The following is a 23,583-nucleotide window of genomic DNA, read 5'->3' on the forward strand; positions in this document are numbered from 1 at the left end:
ATTCTCTCTCCCTGCCTTTCTCTCTTTCAAAATAAATAAATTAAAAAAAAAAACAAAATAGAATATCTGAGATACAACTAAAACTATATTTGTGTGTGTGTGTGTGTGTGTGTGTGTGTGTGTGTGTGTGTGTGTGTACAAATGACCTTAAGAACCAAAATAAAGTTATAGTCTGTACATACCTTTCCTTTGCCTTGCTTTTGGTTTTTTCCTTCAATGTCTTCAAAATCTGTGTCAGAAGAAAAATGTGTTTCTGACTCCCTGTGACAGAAAGATAAGCAATTATTTAAAACTTTCCTTATAGGGGCATCTAGGTGGCTCAGTTGGTTAAGTATCTGATCTCTTGATCTCGGCTCAGGTCATGATCTCATGGTTCGTTGGATCGAGTCCCACATCGGGCTCTGTGCTGACAGCAGGGAGCCTGTTTGGGATTCTCTCCTTCCCTCCATCTCTGCCCCTCCAGCACGCATGTTCTCTCTCTCTCAAAATAAATAAATAAACTTTAAAAAAAACAACAAAAACATTTCCTTAGAAATAAAGGTGGAATTTAGGGCACCTAGGTGGCTCGGTCAGTTGAGCATCTGACTTCAGCTCAAGACATGATCTCACAGCTTGTGAGTTGGAGGCCCACCTCAGGCTCAATGTTCTCAGTGCAGAGCCCACTTCAGATCCCGTGTCCCACTCTCTCCCTGCCCCTCCCTCACTTGTGCACTGTCTCTCAAAAATAAATACAACTTTTTTAAAAAACATTGGTGGAGTTAATAATTTTTGCCATATTTTCTAACAGAAAGGTTTGATTTATTCTTTTCAATTAATTATTTTCAATTAATTCTTATTCATTAAATATAATGAAGATGCTTCCCCAAAGCATCATACCACAGCACATTCCCAAACATAAAATTACATAACTACAAAAACAATAATCTAAAACACAAATATCTAAACATTTTTATTTTGTTAATTTTAACCAAAATACAAAAACAAAACCAATGGTTCTCAAAATTTTAACCCTAGGAATTGTGTTCTATTGTAATTGCTGGTTTCATTTTCTGATTGAAACACCACTGTGCTCAGAAAACTGTATTTTAACACTAAGAACTAGATGAACTTAATATTAGGGAATTTTAGCAATATTAAGGATCCTCTGACCACTCCTCTCTCACTCAAAAAATATTTGTATATCTAAATATAACTATACAAAACATGTATTTCTGAAAGGTATATATAAAACATTTTTACAAACTAAGCCATTTGAAATACAGGTGTGCTAATTGATCAAAATCCTTTTTGAAATAAAGAGGTGGTAAGCTATAGTCAGGAGAACTGATTCTAGTACTAAGAAACTGTGTGATCTTAAGTGACAATCTCTCAATCTTCTCATCTACAAACAATGTATATGCAAGAAAGAATGAAATCTCTCAAGTCTCTTCATTCTCGTACAAGAAGTAAAGTCCTTTATTTTGGAGAAGGTGGGGTGTTTTGTATTATCTGGATTTTCATACACATGAGGAAGAAGACTAATTTAAATACATATGTGTAATGCTTCATATATATGTAAATATGGGTCTCTGTATCTAAATAGTAGTAACATAATCTCATTTAAATGCTTAAGCCAAGGCATACTTGGAATTTGGGTCATAATGGATTTTAGGATTGAGCCACACCCATACAAGATAAAAGTTTGCCACTCCAAATATGTAAACCTCATACCAGTTTTGCTTAAAATAAATGCAATCAAAATTTAAAGCTATCTTTCTAAAGCTAGTCTTCTCTAACTAGATTTCTTTTATTTCCATTTTTATTGCCACAATAACCAGTTGTCCGGACGCTATGAGGTAGGAATACTTTACATACGTATAATAATGGTTAAGGTGCTAGCAGGGAAAAAAATTACTATTTATAGCACTCAGATACAAAGTAATTTAAACAATGTACTGAAGATAGTGGCAATCTTAACTATCTCCTATAATGCTGTGAGGAAAGGGCTTATAATAAATACCATTTCCCAGAGTTAATGCACCAAAACCTAAACGACTACTATAATATTAACCCTGAAAACCTCATGCCTGTTACATCTTAGGAAGATTGTTGTCATCAATATTCTCCCCACATACCTATATGGTCTTGCAAAAAAAAAAAAAATGTTTTTAAGGATCTGCTGAATATAAATAATACTTCTTCCTTCCCAAGACATCTGTGGGACACCATCTCTCTTAGAGAGCTCAGGAACTGCAGTAAATCTGCAAACAATAACTAGTCTTCACAATATTCCAATGGCCACAGAGTAATCACAGGCTCAATTACACTCCTAATCCTCATCTCCAGGCTATCCCAACTAAAAGAATGAGCCACTAGAGGTTTGATTACAAACTGGAGAACCTTATGAAGAAATCTGGAGTAATCAGGATAAGAGTCTAAAATATCCCCAACCAGAGAAGAAATATTCTTGAAAGTCTGTCTTCCTCCAGTGTTTTCCTCTGCTTTTAAGATCAAAAGAACACCACCACCTATCCTAGGTAAAATAGCCTATGCTAGTATGTTTATGGAGCATACGAGGTTAACCTTTTAGTGGCTTGAAATTTCATGAGTCATCTATCATATGACTGAACCACCCACTCCTTTCTCTTTACCCTGGCTCCCATCTCATCCCCCACCAAATAGTGCTATTCTACCTCCACAACAATTCCCACTTATCCATTATCCTATTTCAGTCTTTAATTACTTGAGATATTCTAATAGTAGTCTAGTTTATAATATGAACAGTCTTTTTTTTTTTAATTTTTTTTTACGTTTACTCATTTTTGAGAGAGAGTGGGAGTGGGAGAGGGGCAGAGAGAGGGAGGCACAGAATCCGAAGCAGGCTCCAGGCTCTGAGCTGTCAGCACAGAGCCCGACCCGGGGCTTGAACTTTAAAGACTGCGAGATCATGACCTGAGCCAAAGTCGGACGCTCAACCGACTGAGTTACTCAGATGCCCCTATACTATATACAGTCTTAACTGGCTCCAATATTAATTAACAATTTAAGAAATTTCCTAATTTTACAATAGTCAAACCAAAAATTATTTTTTCCTAAGACTATCCCATATCCTCCCTCAAACAAAAATAAGAAATGTCCCTCAAGAATCTTAAAATACAATTAATAAACACTGGGATTGAAGTCACATTAAAAAACATACTTTGAAATATTGGCAACATCCCAGTAGACCCCCCATAGTCTCCACTGAAAATAATAAAGTTATTTCAAAAATGAAAACCTAGGAGCGCCTGGGTGGCTCAGTCGGTTGAGCATCCAACTCTTGATTTCAGCTCAGGTCATGATCCCACGGTTGTGGGATGAAGCCCTGAGTCTGGCTCCATGCAGAGCCTGGAGCCTGCTTAAGATTCTCTCTCCCTCCCTCTGCCCCTCTCCCCTGCTTGTGATCCCCCTTTCTCTCTCTAAAATAAAATTAAAATTAAAAATTTGTAATTTTTATAAATAAACATGGAAATCTATACAGCATCAAAAGTAGACACTGGCAACCATTATGTACAAAGGTATCTATCTAATGTTTTCACAATTTTTAGCAACCAAACTATTTTCAAATCAAGTCTTATAAAAATTCCAACAGCAAATATACTATGGTGTATATGTGTGTAAAGTTAAGGGGATCCAAAGGCAGTTTAAAGTTTCACTTTTCACTGAGGCACCTCAGGAAACTGCAGCTTAGTGTGAAAACTACTATTACATACAGTAGCTCAAATTCCTTCCTACATCAAATACTAAAAAGTAGTTAGAATAGAAGTTGAATAAGGAGTATAGGTAGCTTTTAGAACAAGGGTAAAAGAAAATACCTACGTTGAAGTTACTTTATGGACCACTAAGCATGTAATTTGTTTCTGGAAAAAAATATGAAGAGTATATCCTACCCTCCCAGATTTGTTTTACCCTATTCTCATTGGATTTTATAACAAAAATCTGATAATATATCCTAAATGCTACTATGTGGTACATATTCCTTACTAATGAGAACACTGTACATTTTAAGAATTTCACAGCACTCCCTCAAACAGTTTGCTACTGTAAAACCAAGTACAGATTCAAAGAATCGCACGGCAAAATAATAAATTAAAAAATAAATTTAACACATAGTACAGAAAACCATGGAATTGCTGTTACAGAGACAAACCAGCACTCATATAAACTGTTTCAAAGTTACATGCTTATCTTCTATCTTATATGTTAGATCTTCTGAACTAACTTTAACTGAAATTAATATACTATATTTCCCATTTCGTGGAAAAAGCAAGTATTTAAAAATTTTCATAATATACTTACTGTAGTAGATTAAAATCAGTTGGTATTTCTGGAGCTGCTATCATTTCTTTATCATCTTCTGGAACACCCCAATGTCAGAAATATATTCATATATTTACGTGGGTAAAATGATGGTTTGCTTCTTTCTTCTAAGACAAACAATTCCTTTAAGGGAAGGGATGCCATATTTATTACAAACAAATGAAAAATATTGGGAAGGATATCCATACTCAAAAACTAAATTTCCAGGGCACCTGGCTGGCTCAGTTGGTAGAGCATGCAACTCTTGATCTCCAGGTTGTAAGTTCTGGTATAGAGATTACTTAAAATCTTAAAACAAACAAAAACAAAACAAAACAAAACAAAACAAAACAAAACAAAACAAAACAAAAACTAAATTTCCCAGTGCCTGCTACTGTCCTTTAGTAAATAAGGATTTTTTTCCCCTTGCATTTGACTGCTTTTTCTAGATGTGGATTTGTTATAAACAGATGTAGCCCCACCGTAGCAACAACAGTTACAAAGAAAAAACACTGTATTACAGACAATTATTCTTAAATTTTGTTATGATTCTCTCTCTTTGGTCTCAGGCACAGAAACGAGATGATGAAGGGGATGTAATCATTTGGAAAGCGTGGCAATAAGACGCCCCCATTGTGCCGCCACCGTGGCTCCACGGCCTACCACCTTCAGAAGTCAACCTGTGGTGGGGCGCCTGGGTGGCTCAGTAGGTTAAGCGTCCGACTTCGGCCCAGGTCATGATCCCATGCTTCATGGGTTTGAGCCTAACGTCAGGCTCTATGCCTCCCTCTCTCTCTGCTCCTCCCCTGCCTGCACTCTGTCTCTCTGTCTCCCAAAAATAAATACATATTTTTAAGAAATTTAAATTAAAAAAAAAAAAGCCAACCTGTAGTAAATAATCCTGCCAAGGGGAAGAGAAAGTATAACTGGAGTGCCAAGGCTAAAAGATGAAATACCACTGGGACTGATCAAATGAGGCACCTAAAAATTGTATACTGCAGATTCCAGCATGGATTCCGTGAAAGAACAACACTTAAACCCAAGAGGGCAGATGCTGCAGCATCTGTTTCATCTTAAGGATTTCAATAATTAGTTACAAATAAATGTTCTGGTTTAAATAATTAAAATTTGTTATGATTCTCTAGCCTGGCTTAAAGAGATGTATGCCCTAACTAGGAACAGGATATGACTCTTTTACTGGTCCTAAAATCTTTATGACAAGTTTAAAACCATAATACAAGACGCCTAAAAATTCTGCAGCTTTTTGCTGATGATGTACCGTACAGTTAAAAGGAGCTAGCCAGGGGTGCCGGACTGGCCTAGTCTGTAGAGCATGCAACTCTTGATCTCAGGGTCATGAGTTCAAGCCCCATGTTAGGCATAGAGCCTACCTTAAAAAAAAAAAAAAAAAAAAAAAGGCAGGTTCTTCTATAATAAAAGAAGCAGCCCAAAGTCTTGCTTATTAATAAATAATGTCATGATAATACCACACTGTGTTGAAAAGAGAAGGGGAAAAAATGTTAGCTCTGATCTATTCCCTCAAGGAACTTACAATCAATTTAAATACCAATAATGTCATGTAGACAACAGATGATGCCATTTGTGACCAAAATAAGATTAGTTTGGCCATAGGAAGGATATTATTTCTAATTTTGAAGGTCAAAGATGCAGATCCTAAATGAGAAAATGATCTAAAAGTAAATGACAAGTCTGTCTGTAACAAGAAAGAAAAAATAGGCTGGGTCTGAAGCTCTTAATCTTGTGTGTAACTTTCTTTTATAATTTTCTTATGTTTTTCTTTTATTTCCATGTGAATCTAGTACTTGATGGCCACCTAAAGAAAAAGCAGATAAGACTAAATATATCTAATTAATAATAAACATTATGGGGCACCTGGATGACTCAGTCTGTTAAGTGTCCACCTGTGGGTTTTGGCTCAGGTCACCATCCCACGGTTGTGAGATTCAGTCCCGCATTGAGCTCTGTGTTGAGCATGAAGCCTGCTTGGGATTTTCTCTCTCCTCTCTCTGCCCTTCCCCCGCTCGCACGCACACATGCACTCTCTATGCTCCCCAAAAATAATAATGCTAAAATATTGCATACTGATTAACTTCTAATGATCTCTCCCAATAAATACATTATACAAGAAACTGATAATTCAATTTTTCCATTAATTTTAAGATTTTTTTAAAGTAATCTCTACACCCAAAGTGGGGTTGAAACCCTGAGATCAACAGTCGCATGTTCTGCCAACCGAGCCAGCCAGGTGCCCCATTTTTTTCCATTAAGTCTCTAAAAATCATAAATAGCTAGTAATATGCAATTAATAGAAATTCAAAACACTACATTTCCTAGCTCACTCTAATGAAGCTACTATGAACAGCAAAATAATGAGGTAATAAGAGAAACAAGAAGAATGAGTAATCCACAAATCAAGCCCTGAATAATCAGGGGTTGTCTATACTGCCACTTTGAGTTGATCTTTTTTTCTGAAGAGTACTCATATTGTAAAATCTTTATTTGGGTATGACCGTTAGTATGGTCTTCTCATTGCACTAAGTCATGGTCCCAGGATTGTTCTCCTCTAAAACCACTAAATTGTTAATCTGGTTTTATTCTTATTGTAACCTAAGGAATTATCTAAGTAGCACACCAGAACTCTGATGCTTGCCATCACACGTAGGATGCACTCTAGCCTCCTAAAAATCCCAACTTATTAAAAAAAAAAAAATTACTTCTTAAGAAACAATTTTGTTTTTTAGAAAGGAGTTGGAGAAGTATAGAGCTAATAAGTTCCAACCAACACTAACCAGGCAATCTAGATGGCAAGATGGAAATGAAGTGCTTGTTCTGTCTGCCTACCTGCAATGTCCTCAGCCCTCCCCCAAGCACTTTATAAAACCAAACTTGCTGCATTCCTTAAATACACAGTTTTTAAAAGTAGTTCATAAATATATTCTCCTAAGGGACATAAAGAATGCATCAGCTCTGAAAAGCAGAGAACACTAAATAAAATAAGCATTATATGATACACTTACCACATTCCTCTAAATAGCACAAATTTCTAGTGTACAAGTTCTGCCAGGTCAAATTAATTTGTTCAGTATACAGGGCTATACTAACATGGATTTGGTAATTAGAAACCACAGCAAACACTAAGGAAAAATGGAATTTATGAAGATGTTAAGTCTCTCAGACAAATTGTATTTAAAAAATTTTTTAATGTTTATTTTTGAGAGAGAGAGAGAGAGGGAGGGAGGGAAGGAAGGAGGGAGAGAGAGCGCACGAGCAGGGAAGGGGCAGAGAGAGAGAGAGAGAGAGAGACAGACAGACAGACAGACAAGACAGACACAAAATCTGAAGCAGGCTCCAGGCTCTGAGCTGTCAACACAGCACAGAGCCAGATGCGAGGCTCGAACTTCCAAACCATGAGATCATGACCTGAGCTGAAGTTGGATGCTAAACCGACTAAGCCACCCAGGCGCCCCTACAAGTTGTATTTTAAAAAGAAATACCATGACACGGTCTAATAGATTTAGAAAAAAATTATTAAACTCGCCAACTCCCTATCCTGGTTAAATATTTGTTCTAATAAGTTTCTAATTATTAAAAATCCATCCAACCAATTAAAGGTATCTATACCATGTGCCAAATGCAGTGCTGCGCACTGGGGCGCACAGTGGTGAACAGGAGAGATCCTTACCCTTATGGAACTACCTGTACCAATAAACATGAAAATATATTTCTACAAGAAGGCACCTATCTATACTGCCACCTAATATTATTAAGCATAAATACCAAATTGCCTGTATCTGAGTTTTTGCTATTTTAATCACTATCTAAATAACCAATTTGCCACCAAAACAGTTCTTCATAGCTCAAAACATTATATATATTAAAGCTGCTTTGTACTTCTTTAAGGGGAGGGGGAATCAAGGGGTAAATTAGCACTGGGTTTTTTTAAGAATATAAACTTTTATCTGTAGAAAGCGCTATAAATTTTTTTATTTTAAATGTCTACAGCTGTATATAAATACAGTTGCTTCCCCCAAAGACTTACATTAAAAAACTTATAAACAAAGTCTTTAAATATACTTAATAACATTTGTCCCAGGTTGGAAAACCCAAAACTGTAAGAATATGTAATGCTCAAATAAAATTAAGAGTCTGATGATCAAACGTATCACACCACTTCTGGACTACTATAGGTTACTAATTTTTTAAAAAATATGCTCAAAGATCACAAGGTGGAGCTCTCACCTAGTGTCAAGGAAAAACTGATTCTTAGCACATGTACAAATTCTCTGCAACTACTATAAAAGAGTTAACATTCCAAAAGCTTTGGAAGATAATGCACAGAAATGAAATTTGCTTTAGCTCTTAATCACTATGTTCCTTTTAAGAAAAAAATACATATAATAACAATTAGTTTGTTTCTCCTTACTGTAGAAAACTAAGTAACACATTTGTAGACAGTTTGAATATACTCTAAAGTAAAACCATTTCCTTAAGCTCAAGTGTATTAGTATACTGCCATTAAAGGTTTGTTAAATACATTCACACATAATTATTAGAATAAAAGGTAATAGGTGATTATATATTTTCAATTCTATACATTAAATTCAAGTAAATGCTCTCAGCAACACTTCTTTTGATATAAACAAAGATCTAAAAGCTAAAACTTGATCACCATAGCTTTTTCAAGTTATCTATAATAAATACATGTTTATGGCCTATTATTCAAAATTTACATTCCATGTTAAATTCACTCAATAACAAAATCTTCCCTCACTTGTGAAAACCTGTTAGACTCCTATAACTAGAACATACAAACACAAATATATAAAAAATGTCATTATGTTTGCATAATTAACTTTGAATCACCTGCTAATAAATTCATTAAAATTACCCCCCAAAAAAGTAAAAATATACAAAAAACATGTTTTCCTATGATATTGTTTAAAAATCTTAGAGTAATTTTGATTTTTTGGTAAAAGAATTGTTTCAAATTTCTTTTAACTCAAATCCCAAGTGGTCTCAAAACAGAAAGTAAAAAGCTCCAAAACAGAGAGCCATCACTAACAAGGTCCCTCAGAATCCACATATTGTTAGGGAGTGAGGGGAGCATTTAAAATGACTACGTGTGTTATGTCCCTAAAAATGGAGAAACATTCAGCTGCTAAAGGCCAGCAAATTCAGCACATACAAACATGCTAATCTATTATCTTAACACTCTTCTCAAAAGGATTACATCCTTCTCTAAGAATCACATCTAAGAAATACATATAACCCTCTGAAATGCCACCATCACTATAATATAAACACTTAAAAGTAGGAACAACCTAAATGTCCAGCCATTTATTAACTTACGGTACAGAAACACAAATAATATACCATTCATTCTCTACAACTATTTATGATGACTGTGTAGCAACATGGGTAAAGTTTGATACATCAAAGCCCTCTATCAATGGATGCAATATTAACAACAAAAAAGCAGCAGCAAAGGAGAACAGTTAACATAGGGTGGTGGGATGCCTGTGGTTCAGTTGGTTAAGCATCCCACTCTTGATTCTGGCTCAGGTCATGATCTCACAGTTCGTGAGCTTGAGCCCTGTGTCAGGCTCTGCACTGACAGCTCTGGGCTCTGCCCCAACAGTGGGGAACCTGCTTGGGATTCTCTCTCCATGTTCTGCTACTCCCTTGCCTGTGCTGTGCAGGTGTGCAGGCACACTCCCGCTCTCAAAAAAAATAAACATTCAAAAAAACCATCAGGATGGTGACAATATAGGTGATTTTCACATTTTTAACTCACAATTTTATTGTTAGTATGGAAAAAGTAAATTATGTAGGTGGAGATGTATTTTTTTAATGTCATCTTTTAAAATCTGAACTATCTGAGGAATTACGAAACTATCTCTGCTGATTTATTCATATTTCGGGTCCATAATCTCAAAGTATTTACAAAAATCCGAGTTCTATCACAAAATGATCTTTTTTAAAAAGTAATCTCTACTCCCGATGTGGGGCTCAAATTCACGACCCCTGAGATCAAGAGTCGCATGCTCCACCAACCGAGCCATCCAAGCGCTCACATAAAATGATCATTACCATGTTCATCTACTCAAGGTTAGCAGGGAACAAAAACTTTTTGTACATTTTTTTAAAGTTGATGTATTTATTTTGAGGGGGGATGCGGCAAAGAGAGAGGCAGAAAGATGATCCCAAGCAGGGTCCGAACTGCCAGGGTGGAGCCCCCACACAGGGCTGAAACTCAAACCATGAGATCATGGCCCAAGCCAAAATCAAGAGTCCGACGCTTAACCAATTGAGCCACCCAGGCACCCCCAAAAACTTTATGAACATAGGTATGCTTTTATTGGCCTATCTACTTTCTTAGAAGCCAACTGGCAGGAGTCTATCATTTAGGTTGAGGTCATGAATGTTAAAAGGTAAACTAGTTCCTGCAGCAGAACACTTAACCAAAATAGGAAAGTTATTATCAGTCCTTATGTCAAATGATACGTGGCAACTTTGAGTACACAGGGCAAGAAATGAAAAGCTCACCAAAAAACTGCTAATCGTAAATACTTACCTTCAAAAGAAGAAAATCTACTGTCCCTTTAATGATTAATAACCTTCTTAAAAAAAGATTTCTCCTTGCTCAAAAAGATGTTTTTCTTCCCTCTGTTTATCTCCCCAATTTCTGCTATAGTCTTCTAAGGAGATGACAAGGTGTAAAGAATGACAAATCAAGCAATGATCATGCACACCCAGACCAGTAACAAAACTTCAACCAAAACATTTCTTGATAGCATACTCATATCGTAGCTACCACGTGTATCATTTGCAAATATATTTTCGTTTCCATAAACCTGGATGGAGTCCTTAAGAATTTCTAGTGAAAGCACCTGCTTTAGCACAGGAAAAGGTAATCTGGAAATGGTAGGACTAGAAGAAATCTGGGCACTTCAGAGAATTAATGACCCCACCTACATTTCCTAATTAACTGTACGATAGGTCAAGTATCTGCCCTTACAAACTTAAAAAACAACATACAGAAGGAAAGAGGGAGGCCAGAAGTAAAAGGACTTTCTCAAATAAGTAGACAAACTGAACACAATGCCACGACACTTCAGAAACAACTTCTACTTCAGGAAGAGGGGAAGGAGCAAGCTGGGGCACAGTCTACACAGATATGCTATCACTACACATTGCCAGAAACTAAAGCCAGACAGAACTGGAAACATCCACCTGTTCCCCTCCTATTTTTAAGTATGTGATAGTAGGTGCTCAGCAATCTTGCTAGTTTCCTTGTCTACCCACATTCCCCAATACCTTCCAAATACGACTCCAGTGCTAAACACAATTAGAATCACCTGGCCCAACCTACATATTCTGCTTGCCCCAGATCTTGGCCATCGATTCCGATTTCTGTAGAAAATCTAGCATGCCACTCCTCAACTTTGCAACAAATGAGTACTACCAGTTGGGGGAGGGGGGGTGTTGGCAGGGGAAGGGGAGGAAGATAAGAAAAAGCTTCTGCTTTATTCCTGCAGACCCACTACTCTTTCACCCTGTACTCAGTTGTACCCTGTGTCTGAGTCATCCCAGGATCAATACCCTGCTTTGTTCTTGCTATAAATTATCTACCAACCCCATCCCATGAACTGGATTCCTGCCCAAAACCCACCCTAAAAACAGCATCTCTGTGTCTCTCCAGATGCCCTAATCTGAATGCCACATCGTCCTCCCATCTGTCTACCATACCGGCACTGGCTGCTGCTAGACACTGGATATCATATCATACCTGATATACTGGACATGTATCAACTATCTAATTCCAAGTCTGCTGATTCCCCAGTGTGTCCTAACAAGCTGCAGTTGACTTTTATAAATAAATATCAAAACAGATAAATATCAAAATAAATATCAAGCTAAACATCAAAACAGACAGAATATTTGTTTTACCATAAACTATCACCTTAAACTCTTATCTCAGTCTGCCAAGGTCAATAGCTAAATCATGAGTAATTTTTAAAAATACTATCGATGCTCACTCTTCATCTAACTTATACCAGAATACCATACCTACCTTTCGACACTGAGTTAATTTAAAAATATATACGTGCCCCCACTGACAGAACTTTCTGTATGTTAAGACATCATGAATAAACAGAGATAATTACAACTGGGTGTAGTGGCTATCAACATTTCAAAGGTGAGACCCAATTAGCTGATATAAATGAATATCTAGATCTGAAAACCAAATTTACAACCATGAGCTAAATTCATGTGTAAATACTTATAAATGGTATACAGTATAAGCACAGTATTATCACCATCAAACCCACTTCACATTGGGCACCACTAGCTCACTGGCAGATTTCAAGCAACAGATAGCAAAGCAGATGTGATAGCAAAGTAAATGAAAATAAGGATAATCCTACCTGGATTTCAAGGGAAATCCACATTTTTATCTCACATATTCTCGGATTATATCAAAACTTTCATTTATTTATTCAAGGTAGTACAAAAAGTATCTAAATGAAATACTGAGTGTTTATTAATAAGTCACAGGAATAGGGAGATACAACTGTCACTAAGATAACAATTCAGTTAACAAACAACAATAAAAGCAAAGTGTAAACAAGCAAAACCACTTTATAGAGGATAATGGGAAATTTTAATCTAAAGTGTATATTTTCAGTTACTACTAGTAAGCACAAAAATATTGTCATTTTAGTATGACCAGGAAACACAACATACAAGCTACATATTTAATATTTTTTGTGCCTTCTACTTCTGGTTAGATAACAACCTGTTAAAATACCTAGCATTAGCATCCACTTGATATAAACTGCTAACCTTTCTACTAACACCCACAGTATACAATTCATAGGCTTGAATTATATTTATATTGGAAGTTCAGAAATCAAATATGCTTTCACAATGAAGTTTATAAACCAGTATGGATACTCTCCATTTCTTATTTCAGATTTAAGAGGTTGGTTCTTCATTTGTTAATTCTACACAATGACAATAACAGAAGAGTCATACATATGTAAACTAAATTTATTTAAATTCTAACCTTAAACTTTCCTAAAGATTAAAACATGTCAGTGACATTTTAAAAGTTAAATTAAGCCAGACAGACACTACGAAAACCCTCAGACCAACATCCCTGATGAACACCAATACAGAAATCCTTAACTAGCAAACCAAATTCAATAGCACCTTAAACATAGTATACACCATAACCAAATGGGATTTATTCCTAGAATGCAAGGCTGGTGCAACATATGAAAATCAATCATTGCAATGCACCAAACTGAATGAAGGACAAAAAAATTCATAATCATCTCAACTGATGCAGAAAAAGCATTTGATAAAATTCAACACATTTTCATGATAAAAACACTCAACAAACTAGGAATAGAAGGAAAGTCAACAAAACAAAGGCCACTAATGAAAAGCCCACAGCTAATATCCTACTGTTAAAGACTGAAACTTTCCCTTTAAGATCAGGAATGAGGCGGGGGGGGGGGGGGGGGGGGGGGGGCGGGCCTGAGTGGCTCAATCAGATAAGCGTCAAACTTTGACTCAGGTCATGATCTCACAGTTCGAGCCTCCTGTCGAGCTCTGTGCCAACAGCTCGGAGCCTGGAGCCTGCTTCAGATTCTTCAGATTCTGTGTCTCCCTCTCTCTCTGCCCCTCCCCCACTCATGCTCTGTCTCTGTCTCTCAAAAATAAACATTGGAAAAAAGAAAAAGATCAGGAATGAAGCAAGGATGCCCACTCTCCCCACTTCTATGCAACATAGTATCAGCAGTCCTACCCAAAACAATTAAGCAAGAGGGGTGCGTGTCTGGGTGGCTCCGACTGTTAAAATGTCAGACCTGGGCTCAGGTCATAATCTCACAGTTCATGAGTTCTAGCCCCACATCGGACTGTCTGCGGTCAGTGTGCAACCTGCTTCAGATTCTGTCCTCCTCTCTTTGCCCCTTCCCCACTTGTTTTCTTTCTCTCAAAAATAAACATTTTTTAAAAAGCAATTAAGGGCACCTGGGTGGCTCAGTCAGTTAAGGACAGCATCAGACATCTGCTCAGGTCATGATCTCACGGTTCGTGGGTTCAAGCCCCACATTGGACTCTGTGCTGACAGCTCAGAGCCTGGAGCCTGCTACAGATTCTGTGTCTCCTTCTCTCTCTGCCCCTCCTCTGCTCACTATTTCTCCATCTTTCTCAAAAATAAATAAACATTAAAAAATTTTAATGAAAATGAAAAACAAGAAAAATAAAAGACACCCAAATTATAAAAGTAAAATTATCTGTTTTCAGATATGATCCTGGATGTAGAAAACTCGAAAAATTCACAAACACACACACACACACACACACACACACACACACACACCTGTTAGAATGAACAAATTCAGCAAAGCTGCAGGATACAAAGTCAACACACAAAATCAGCTGTGCTTCGGCATGCCTGGGTGTCTCAGTGGTTAAGGGTCAGACTCTTGATCTCGGATCAGGTCATGATCTCACGGTTCACGCGTTTGAGCCCCACATCTAGCCCTGCGCTGGTGGTGCAGAGCCTGCTTGGGATTCTGTCTCTCCTTCCCTCTCCCCCTCCCGCTTGTGTGCACACACACGGTCTCTCTATCTCAAAATAAATAAAAACTTAAAAAAAATCAGTTGTTGCTTCTATACACCAACAATGAACAATCCAATAAGGGAAACTAAGAAAATAAGTTTATTTACAATTGCATCGAAAGAAAAAACTTCTTAGGAATAAACCTAACCAAGGAGGTAGAATACTTATACACTGAAAATTACAAAATATTGCTGGATGAAATTAAAGAGGACACTTGGGGCATCTGACTGGATCAGTCGGTGGAGCATGTGGCTTTTGGTCTCATGGATATGAGTTCAAGCCCCACATTGGGTGTAGAAATTACTTAAGGTCTTAGAGAAAATAAAAAGAAATTAAAGAAGGCACAAATAAGTCACAAGATACCTATGTAAATTGATTGGAAGACGTATTATCATTTAAGATGTCCATACTACCCAAAACAATCCACAGATTCAATGAAATTGCTATCAAAATCCCAAGAGCATTTTTTTTTCCAGAAAACAGAAAAAATCATCATAAAATTCAAGGGACTCCAAATAACCAAAACAATTTAGAATAAAAGAAAGTTGGAGGAATCACACTTCCTGCTTTCAAAACATATCACAAAGCTACAGTAATCAAAACAGTGTTGTACTACCATAAACACAGACAGACATAAAGACCAACAGAACAGAACGGAGAGATCAGAAATAAACCCTTGCATACACGTTCAAATTATTTTTGACAGAAGTATGAAGACCACTCAATAGGGAAATGACAGTCTCTTCAACAAATGGTGCTGGGGAAACTGGATATCCACACGCAAAAGATGTGAAGTTGAACCATTCATTATCTCACACCATATAAAAAAATTTCATTAAAAACAGGTTAAAGACCTAAATGTAGGACCTAAAACTATAAAATTCCTACAAGAAAATGTAGAGGAAAAGCTTCATAACACCGAACTTGGCAATGATTTCTTGGATAGGAGACCAAAAACAGGTAACGAAAGCAAAAACAGACAAATGAGACAATATCAAAAATTTTACACATCAAAGGACACAACCAACAGAGTGAAAAACTACAGAATGGGAGAAAATATTTGCAAATCATGTATCTGGTAAAAGGTTAATATCCAGAATATATAAAGAATTCCTGCAACTCAACAACAAAAATTCAAATACCCAAATAAAAAATGGGCAAAGGATCTAAATCAAAATTAAATCAAAACCACAATGAGATACCACTTCATACTCACTGGGATGGCTAGAACCAAAATACACATGCAAGCAAGTGTCCACAAAGATGTGTAAAACACTGAACACTTGTGCACTGTTGGTAAGATTGTACAACCGTGCATGTGCTATGCAAAACACTGTGGAGGTTCCCCCCAAATTTTTAACTGAACTGCCATATGATCCAGCAATCCCCACTTTCGGGTATATATCCAAAACAACTGAAAGCTGGTTCTCAGGTATTTGCATACCCACATTCACAGCAGCAATATTCCCAATAGCCAAGAGATGGAAGCAGCCCACGTCTATCAACAGCTGAACAGATAAATAAAATATGGTATATACATACAATAGAATATTATCCATCCTTAACAAGGATGGAAATCTTGTCACATGCTACAACATGCATGAGCCTCCAAGACACTATGCTAAATGAAATAAGCCGGTCAGTCACAAAAAGACAAATACTGTATGATTCTACTGACATGATGAGGTATCTAACGTAGTCAAATCAAAGAAACAAAAAGTAGAATGGTGTTTACCAGGAGGTGGAGGGAGTGGGAAAAGGAGAGTTGTTTAATGGGTATCATTAAATCAGAGTTTCAAGATGAAAAAGTTCTAGAAATCTGTTACACAACAATGTCAATTTAATTGAACTGTCTGCTTAAAAATGGTAAAGATGGCGGGGGCCGGGGCTAGGTGGCTCAGTCAGTTGAGTGTCTGACTCTTGATTTCCGCTCAGGTCATGATCCCACAGCTGTGAGACAGAGCTCCATATGGGGCTCTGCGCTGAGTATGGAGCCTTGCCTAGGATTCTTTCCCTCTCTCTCCCTCTGCCTCTCCCCTGCTCACAATCACGCACGCATGTGCACTTGCGCTCTCTCTCAAAAAATAAAAATAAATTTTAAAAAGATTATCTCTCTCGCCCTCTGCCCCTCTCTCTTGCTTGCACTCTCTATAAAACTTAAAAAAAAAAAATTTGAATTAAACAAAAAAAAAGGTGAAGATGGTACATTTTAAGTTTTTTACCACAATAAAATTAAATTTTAACCTTTTATCAAGTAAGCATCTCTTGTATCATACAGTCTCATAAGATTGTATCACCAGACACTTGAGAACACCTTTCTACTGAATAAGCATACTACAGACCTTAACTATTGACATCTTTTGAAATGTAGTTTTATAAATAAGACACTAACAATTTATATCTACACTCAAAGTATTTGGCTTTAGCAAACAGATTTTTTTGTCTCTTTAATATGGTAAAAAATGAACCAAAGCTTGTGTAACTTTATGGCAAAAGACCCAAAGAAACATCCAGATTTAAAAAAAAAAAAAATGGAAGCACTTTTTTGCTTAGACTGAACAAGGTAAGCTAGGCCTAGCTATATTTTTAAAGTTACAAACCAGAGCATAAAAATGATCATTGAAACCCATTTAATAAATGTTCAATGTTTCTCTCCTTTGCTCAAAATTTGAGGGGCGCCTGGGTGGCTCAGTCGGTTGAGCGTCCGACTTCAGCTCAGGTCACGATCTCACGGTCCGTGAGTTCGAGCCCCGCGTCGGGCTCTGGGCTGATGGCTCAGAGCCTGGAGTCTGCTTCCGATTCTGTGTCTCCCTCTCTCTCTGCCCCTCCCCCGTTCGTGCTCTGTCTCTGTCTCAAAAATAAATAAATGTTAAAAAAAATTTAATTATAAAATTTGATGGTACAAGTTTCATAGTTTCCCACAAGAAAACAGCACACAACTTAAAGCTGGAAAAAAGCGACAAGAACCTTCTAGCAGCAATCAAGCAGGCTGCAGTCAAGGGCTAAACATGCTAGAATTGCATCATGTGATGATACTAGGAATTAGAGGAGTTACTACTGATCCCTAAAATGTAGCATGTGGTTCCATTAAATTTGGTGGGGGGAGCTAATCATTAGCATACCTCATGAAGATGATCAGTAAGAAGAGATATTAAAATGTTAAACATATACAGATTACTGATACTAGATATTACAAAGGGCCCCCACATTTTGCCCTGTAACCTATTCCATTTTTAGTGCCTTTATATCCCATATCCCTGTAAGTGTATTTCATCCACCTGAGTATGCCATCCAATGGTGAAAAAGAGGGAAACAAAACCAACTCTCAATCTGAGCTCTAAGATGGTGGAAATTTTTTAAACTCATAGAGCAACTGAGACCAAAAGACCACCTTATTTCTAAGCCACCACAAATATATCAAAGCATCCTACAAAATTTCCCCTAAAAGGATTATCTAAATGCTAAAAAAGGAAGCAAAATAATGACTCAGTACACATTTAATATTAAGAACGATATGTTATTAAAGGAAAATATATCTTAGAACTAATGTTTTTAAGTATTAGGTATACTTGAAAGTATACTATATTGCAGAGAACTTGAAACTACTATCTTAAATTGGGAGAGGTTTATAGTTATTGCACCCTTACTTTTAAGATGGAATTTGTTGCACTGATGATTTATCTGTGAAGTCATTAGTAAGGAAAGAAATTTTTCAATTAGAAAACTCTTTTGGGGTGCCTGGGTGGCTTAGTCGGTTGAGTGTCCGACTTCAGCTCAGGTCATGATCTCGCAGTTCGTGGGTTCAAGCCTCGCGTCCGGTTCTGTGCTGACAGCTCAGAGCCCGGAGCCTGCTTCGGATTCTGTGTCTCCTCTCTCTCTGCCCCTCCCCTGCTCACACTCTGTCTGTCTGTCTCTCTCTCTCTCTCTCAAAAATAAATAAAAACAATTAAAAAAAAAGAAAACTTTCAATAGAAAAACATGTGTGTAACGATCCACTTTATAAAAAAAAAAAGTGCCAAATAATTTAGCAAAATCTGAGAACAACATGCCTAAGGAGATTCTTCATATTCAAGTATCTCCCATTTTATTCTATTATTACTACTTTGGCAAAAGTGCTCAAAGTACTCTTTTCATCATGAAAAGCAATCTCTCTACCATCCGAGATTATGCTCAGCTTTTCTGATTAATAAGTTTCAAACAAGAAAAAGATTTCTTCAACTGCTTCTTGCAAATTATTCTGCCAATGTTTGCCAAATATCCCACTCATTGTGCACCCCCACACACATAGGTTACTCCTGTTACCACTTGCTTTGGCTAGCAATAACCACTTACTAGGTATTCAACTATATTTCATCTGTCTATCATTTTCTTTCTAAAATTACATAGTAACAAGCAGATTTCTCCAATGTTGTATTAATCATTAGCACAGTTACTAGTGAAACTATCTCACTACTTCATGTTGATCATAACTTGCAGACAGATCATGAAATGGTTCAGGTCAGTATGGCAGATTCAACTCTCACACCATGGAAGACATCATCAACACAACTCTTCTGTTAGGTCTGGCACCTAATATCAATGTCTGTAACAAATTATTTTATTTTTTATTTTTTAAAATTTACATCCAAATTAGTTAGCATATAGTGAAACAATAATTTCAGGAGTAGATTCCTTAGTGCCCCTTACACATTTAGCCCATCCCCCCTCCCACAATCCCTCCCGTAACCCTCAGTTTGTTCTCCATATTTATGAGTCTCTTCTGTTTTGTCCCCCTTCCTGTTTTTGTATTATTTTTGTTTCCCTTCCCTTATGTTCATCTGTTTTGTCTCTTAAAGCCCTCATATGAGTGAAGTCATGATTTCTGTCTTTCTCTAATTTCACTTAGAATGATACCCTCCAGTTCCATCCATGTAGTTGCAAATGGCAACATTTCATTCTTTTTGATTGCCGAGTAATACCCCATTGTGTGTGTGTGTGTGTGTGTGTGTGTGTGTGTGTGTGTGTATATACACACACACACATACATACATACATACATACCACACCTTCTTTATCCGTTCATCCATTGATGGACATTTGGGCTCTTTCCATACTTTGGCTACTGTTGATAGTGCTGCTATAAACATGGGGGTGCATGTGTCCCTTCGAAACAGCACACCTGTATCCCGTGGATAAATGCCGAGTAGTGCAATTGCTGGGTCATAGGGTAGTTCTATTTTTAGTTTTTTGAGGACCCTCCATACTGTTTTCTACCATGGCTGCACCAGCTTGCATTCCCATGTAACAAATTATTTTGACTAGTATACTACTTTCAAGATAATATAGTAAAATAAGAACGTATACATGGATGTGTTTGTCTGCCCAGAAGGAAATACTGGAAGGATTGACAAGAAACATTTTTTAAGTTGTCTGTGAGGGGAAGGGGATGAAAGAAAGAATAGAGGAGCACCAACTCCTCAGTTAAGCGTCTAACTCTTGATTTTGGCTCAGGTCATGATCATGGGATCAAGCCCCACACCAGGCTCCACACTGTCAGCTTGATATACGCTCTCTGCCCCTCCCCCACTTGTGCTCGCCCTCTCTCTCAAAAAAAAAAAAAACAAATAATATTTACCAAAGGAAAAGAAAAAGAAAAAACAAAGAATAGAGAAGGCAGGAGTCTCTGGAGACTTCTATGTATACCCTTCTATGTTGAATTTTAACTTCTGATTTAGGAAAATGAATTTTCTATTGGAGACATGAAACTGAATTTCTGAAATGCCTGAAGTTGAAAAAATTTAGAAAAATAAACTTAATCCTGTACACTGAATAAATAACACAAATACACAGAGAAAGCGCTTATACTAAGATTCCAAAACACAACACAACATCCTTAGTGTGATGAATTCCAAAGACAAAATGAAATCTAAGGAAAATTTTATCATTTGTGGAGTGCCTGGGTGGCTCAGTCAGTTAAGCATCCGACTCTGGCTCAGGTCATGATCTTGTGGTCCGTGAGTTTGAGCTCCATGTGAGGCTCTGTGCTGACAGCTCGGAGCCTGGAGCCTGCTTCGGATTCTGTGTCCCTCCTCTCTCTCTGCCCCTCCCCCCCACTCGTGCTCTGTCAAAAATAAATAAATGTTAATGTTAAGGAAAAAAATTTTTAAATAGTTTTATCATTTGTTAGAATACTGATCATGTTCGTCCAAAGCTATTTTCTTTTTCCTGTAGGATAGCAAATAAGTAATCAGGTTAATGGTATTAAAAATCAAAAGTTTAAGTGTAATGCTATTAAAAATTAAGAGTTTAAGTGTAAGAGAAAAAATTATCTGCTTCGGACTCTGAACTGATGGTGTGGAGCCTGCTTGGGATTCTCTCTCCCTCTCGCTCTCTGCCCCTCCCCCACTTATGTTTTTTCTCAAAATAAATAAGTAAACATTTAAAAATAAAGAAAATTTAAAAAAATTAAAATAGGGAAGGGAATTGAGACAGACATGCACACAGTGAGAACATCATGTAAAAGATGAAGGAGGAGACCAAGGTGATGCTTTTATAAACCAAGAAACACCAAAGATTGCCAGCAAACTATGAGAAGTTTGGGAAGAGGCATGGAACAGACTCTCTCCCACAGCCCTCAGAAGGAACCAACCCTGCTGACACCATGCTCTGGGATATCTAGCCTCCAGAACTGCAAAACAATAGATTATCATTGTTTAAGCCACCCACTTTCTGGTACTGGGAGCCCTAGCAAACTAATACAAATTAACATGAACACTAATTTCAAATTTCCTTCAATGAGTCGATGGTTAACCTGTGGTACATCTGTACCATGGAATATGACTCAGCAATATAAAGGACTTAACTATTGGAATGCAACAACTTGGACAGAACTCAAGACAATTATGTTGAGCAAAAAAAGCTAATTTCAACAGGTTATTTACTATATCATTTCCATTTATAATAGTCTCCAAAATGACACAATTATGGAAAACAAATTAGTGGTTGCCAGGGATTAGGGACAGAATTGAGGAAGGTGAGGGAGGGGGATGAAAGTACCTATAAACAAGTAGTATGAGGGATCTTTGTGATGATGGAACAGTTCTGTTATCTTGGTGGTGATGGTTACATTCATCTACACATGTGATAAAACTGGACAGAATTATAAACACACTGTCACACAAATGGATGCACATATAACTGTAAAAATCTAAATAAATAGACTCTATGGGTTGCACCAATGCCAATTTCCTGGTCTCGATATTGTATTATCACTCTGCAAGATGTTTCCACTGGTTAAAACTGAGTGAAAAATACATGGGACTTCTCTCCTGTTTTGGCAACTTCTTATGACTCTAGTATTACACCAAAATAAAACTTTAAAAAGTCTAATCAAAAATCCTAGTATGGGGGGTGGTGCACCTGGGTGGCTCAGTCCTTAAGTGTCTGACTCTTGATTTCGGCTCAGGTCATTGTCTCATGGTTTGTGTTAGGTGAAAAGGCAAAGGAATTACAACAGCCAAAACAATTTTTTTCTAATGTTTATTCATCTTTGAGAGACAGAGACAGAGTGCAAACAGGGGTGGGGCAGAGAGAGAGGGAGACACAGAATCCAAAGCAGGTTCCAGGCTCTGAGCTGTCAGCACAGAGCCCGAAGCAGGGCTCAAACTCACGAACCGTGAGATCGTGACCTGAGCTGAAGTCAGACACTTAATTGACTGAGCCACCCAGGCGCCCCTACAACAGCCAAAACAATTTTGAAACAACAAATTTGGAGGACTCCCACTATACATTATATCACTGCTTCATATAAAGCTACAATAATCAAGGCAGTGCAAATGGTGATCAAGATAGACCAACAGAACTACAAACTTGAAACAGACCCACACCACAAATGGTCACTTGGCTTTTGACAAAGTTACCAAGGAATTTCAATGAAGAAAGGTCCTTTTCAAAGGTTGGGTACCCATATACCAAAAGAAGTTACTTAATCCATTACCTCGTACCATATGCAAAAATTAACTCAAAATGAATGCTAGAGGCAGTGTAAAAACCTAAAAGTATAAAACTTCAAAGTGATTCATTAATCACTAAACAATAGAAAAACAATCCAAATATCCTACTGGTGAATGGATAAGCAAATTATGTTACACCCATACAATGGAATACTACCCAGTAGTAAAAAGGAACAAACTTGATACACATGACTCCACTGAATCTCAAATGCATTATGTTAACTGAAAGGAGCCAGGTTCAATAGACTACTTATTAATTGTAGGATTCCATTTACATGACAGTCTAGAAAAGTAAAAACTATGGACAGAAAACAGATCACTGCTTGCCAGGGGCACAGGATGTGGAGAAAGACTGACTACACCAGGTTAATGACCTCTTTCTTGCCAACTTCAAAAATCTCTTTAAGTGTCAGGATAGTCTTTCAGGCTTGAGAAGCCACAGATTCTCTCCACTGCTTCCATAGACAGATCACTTCCTGCTAATATGGCATCCTCATGCAATGCCACAGTTGTTATACACAGCCCTTTTTCAGGCAATGCAATAGTTGTTATATACAACCCTATCATCTCTCCTAGTCTGACTAAACCTTGTCTACCAAAGCTTTATCTTCTACC

At 37.2% G+C, this 23,583-nt stretch overlaps 1 protein-coding gene and 1 pseudogene across 8 annotated transcripts in view; one reads left to right on the forward strand and one right to left on the reverse strand.

The window, feature by feature from the left end:
- Positions 1 to 23,583, reverse strand: part of STAG2 (STAG2 cohesin complex component) — a 139,282-nt gene that overhangs the window by 83,630 nt on the left and 32,069 nt on the right. For all 8 annotated transcript variants that reach the window (XM_081793149.1, XM_081793153.1, XM_081793146.1 and 5 more), the window contains 2 exons: positions 4,318 to 4,461; positions 183 to 261 (listed from right to left, as the gene is read on the reverse strand). In XM_081793149.1, coding sequence (XP_081649275.1) covers positions 183 to 261; positions 4,318 to 4,361 — 123 coding nt within the window. In that variant the 5' untranslated portion in view covers positions 4,362 to 4,461. The remainder of the gene's footprint in view (positions 1 to 182; positions 262 to 4,317; positions 4,462 to 23,583) is intronic.
- LOC145713710 (large ribosomal subunit protein eL37-like) lies at positions 4,900 to 5,394 on the forward strand (annotated as a pseudogene).

The sequence above is a fragment of the Panthera onca genome, chromosome X, assembly GCF_046562875.1.
Source record: "Panthera onca isolate mPanOnc1 chromosome X, mPanOnc1 haplotype 2, whole genome shotgun sequence".
Classification (NCBI taxonomy): Eukaryota; Metazoa; Chordata; class Mammalia; order Carnivora; family Felidae; genus Panthera; species Panthera onca.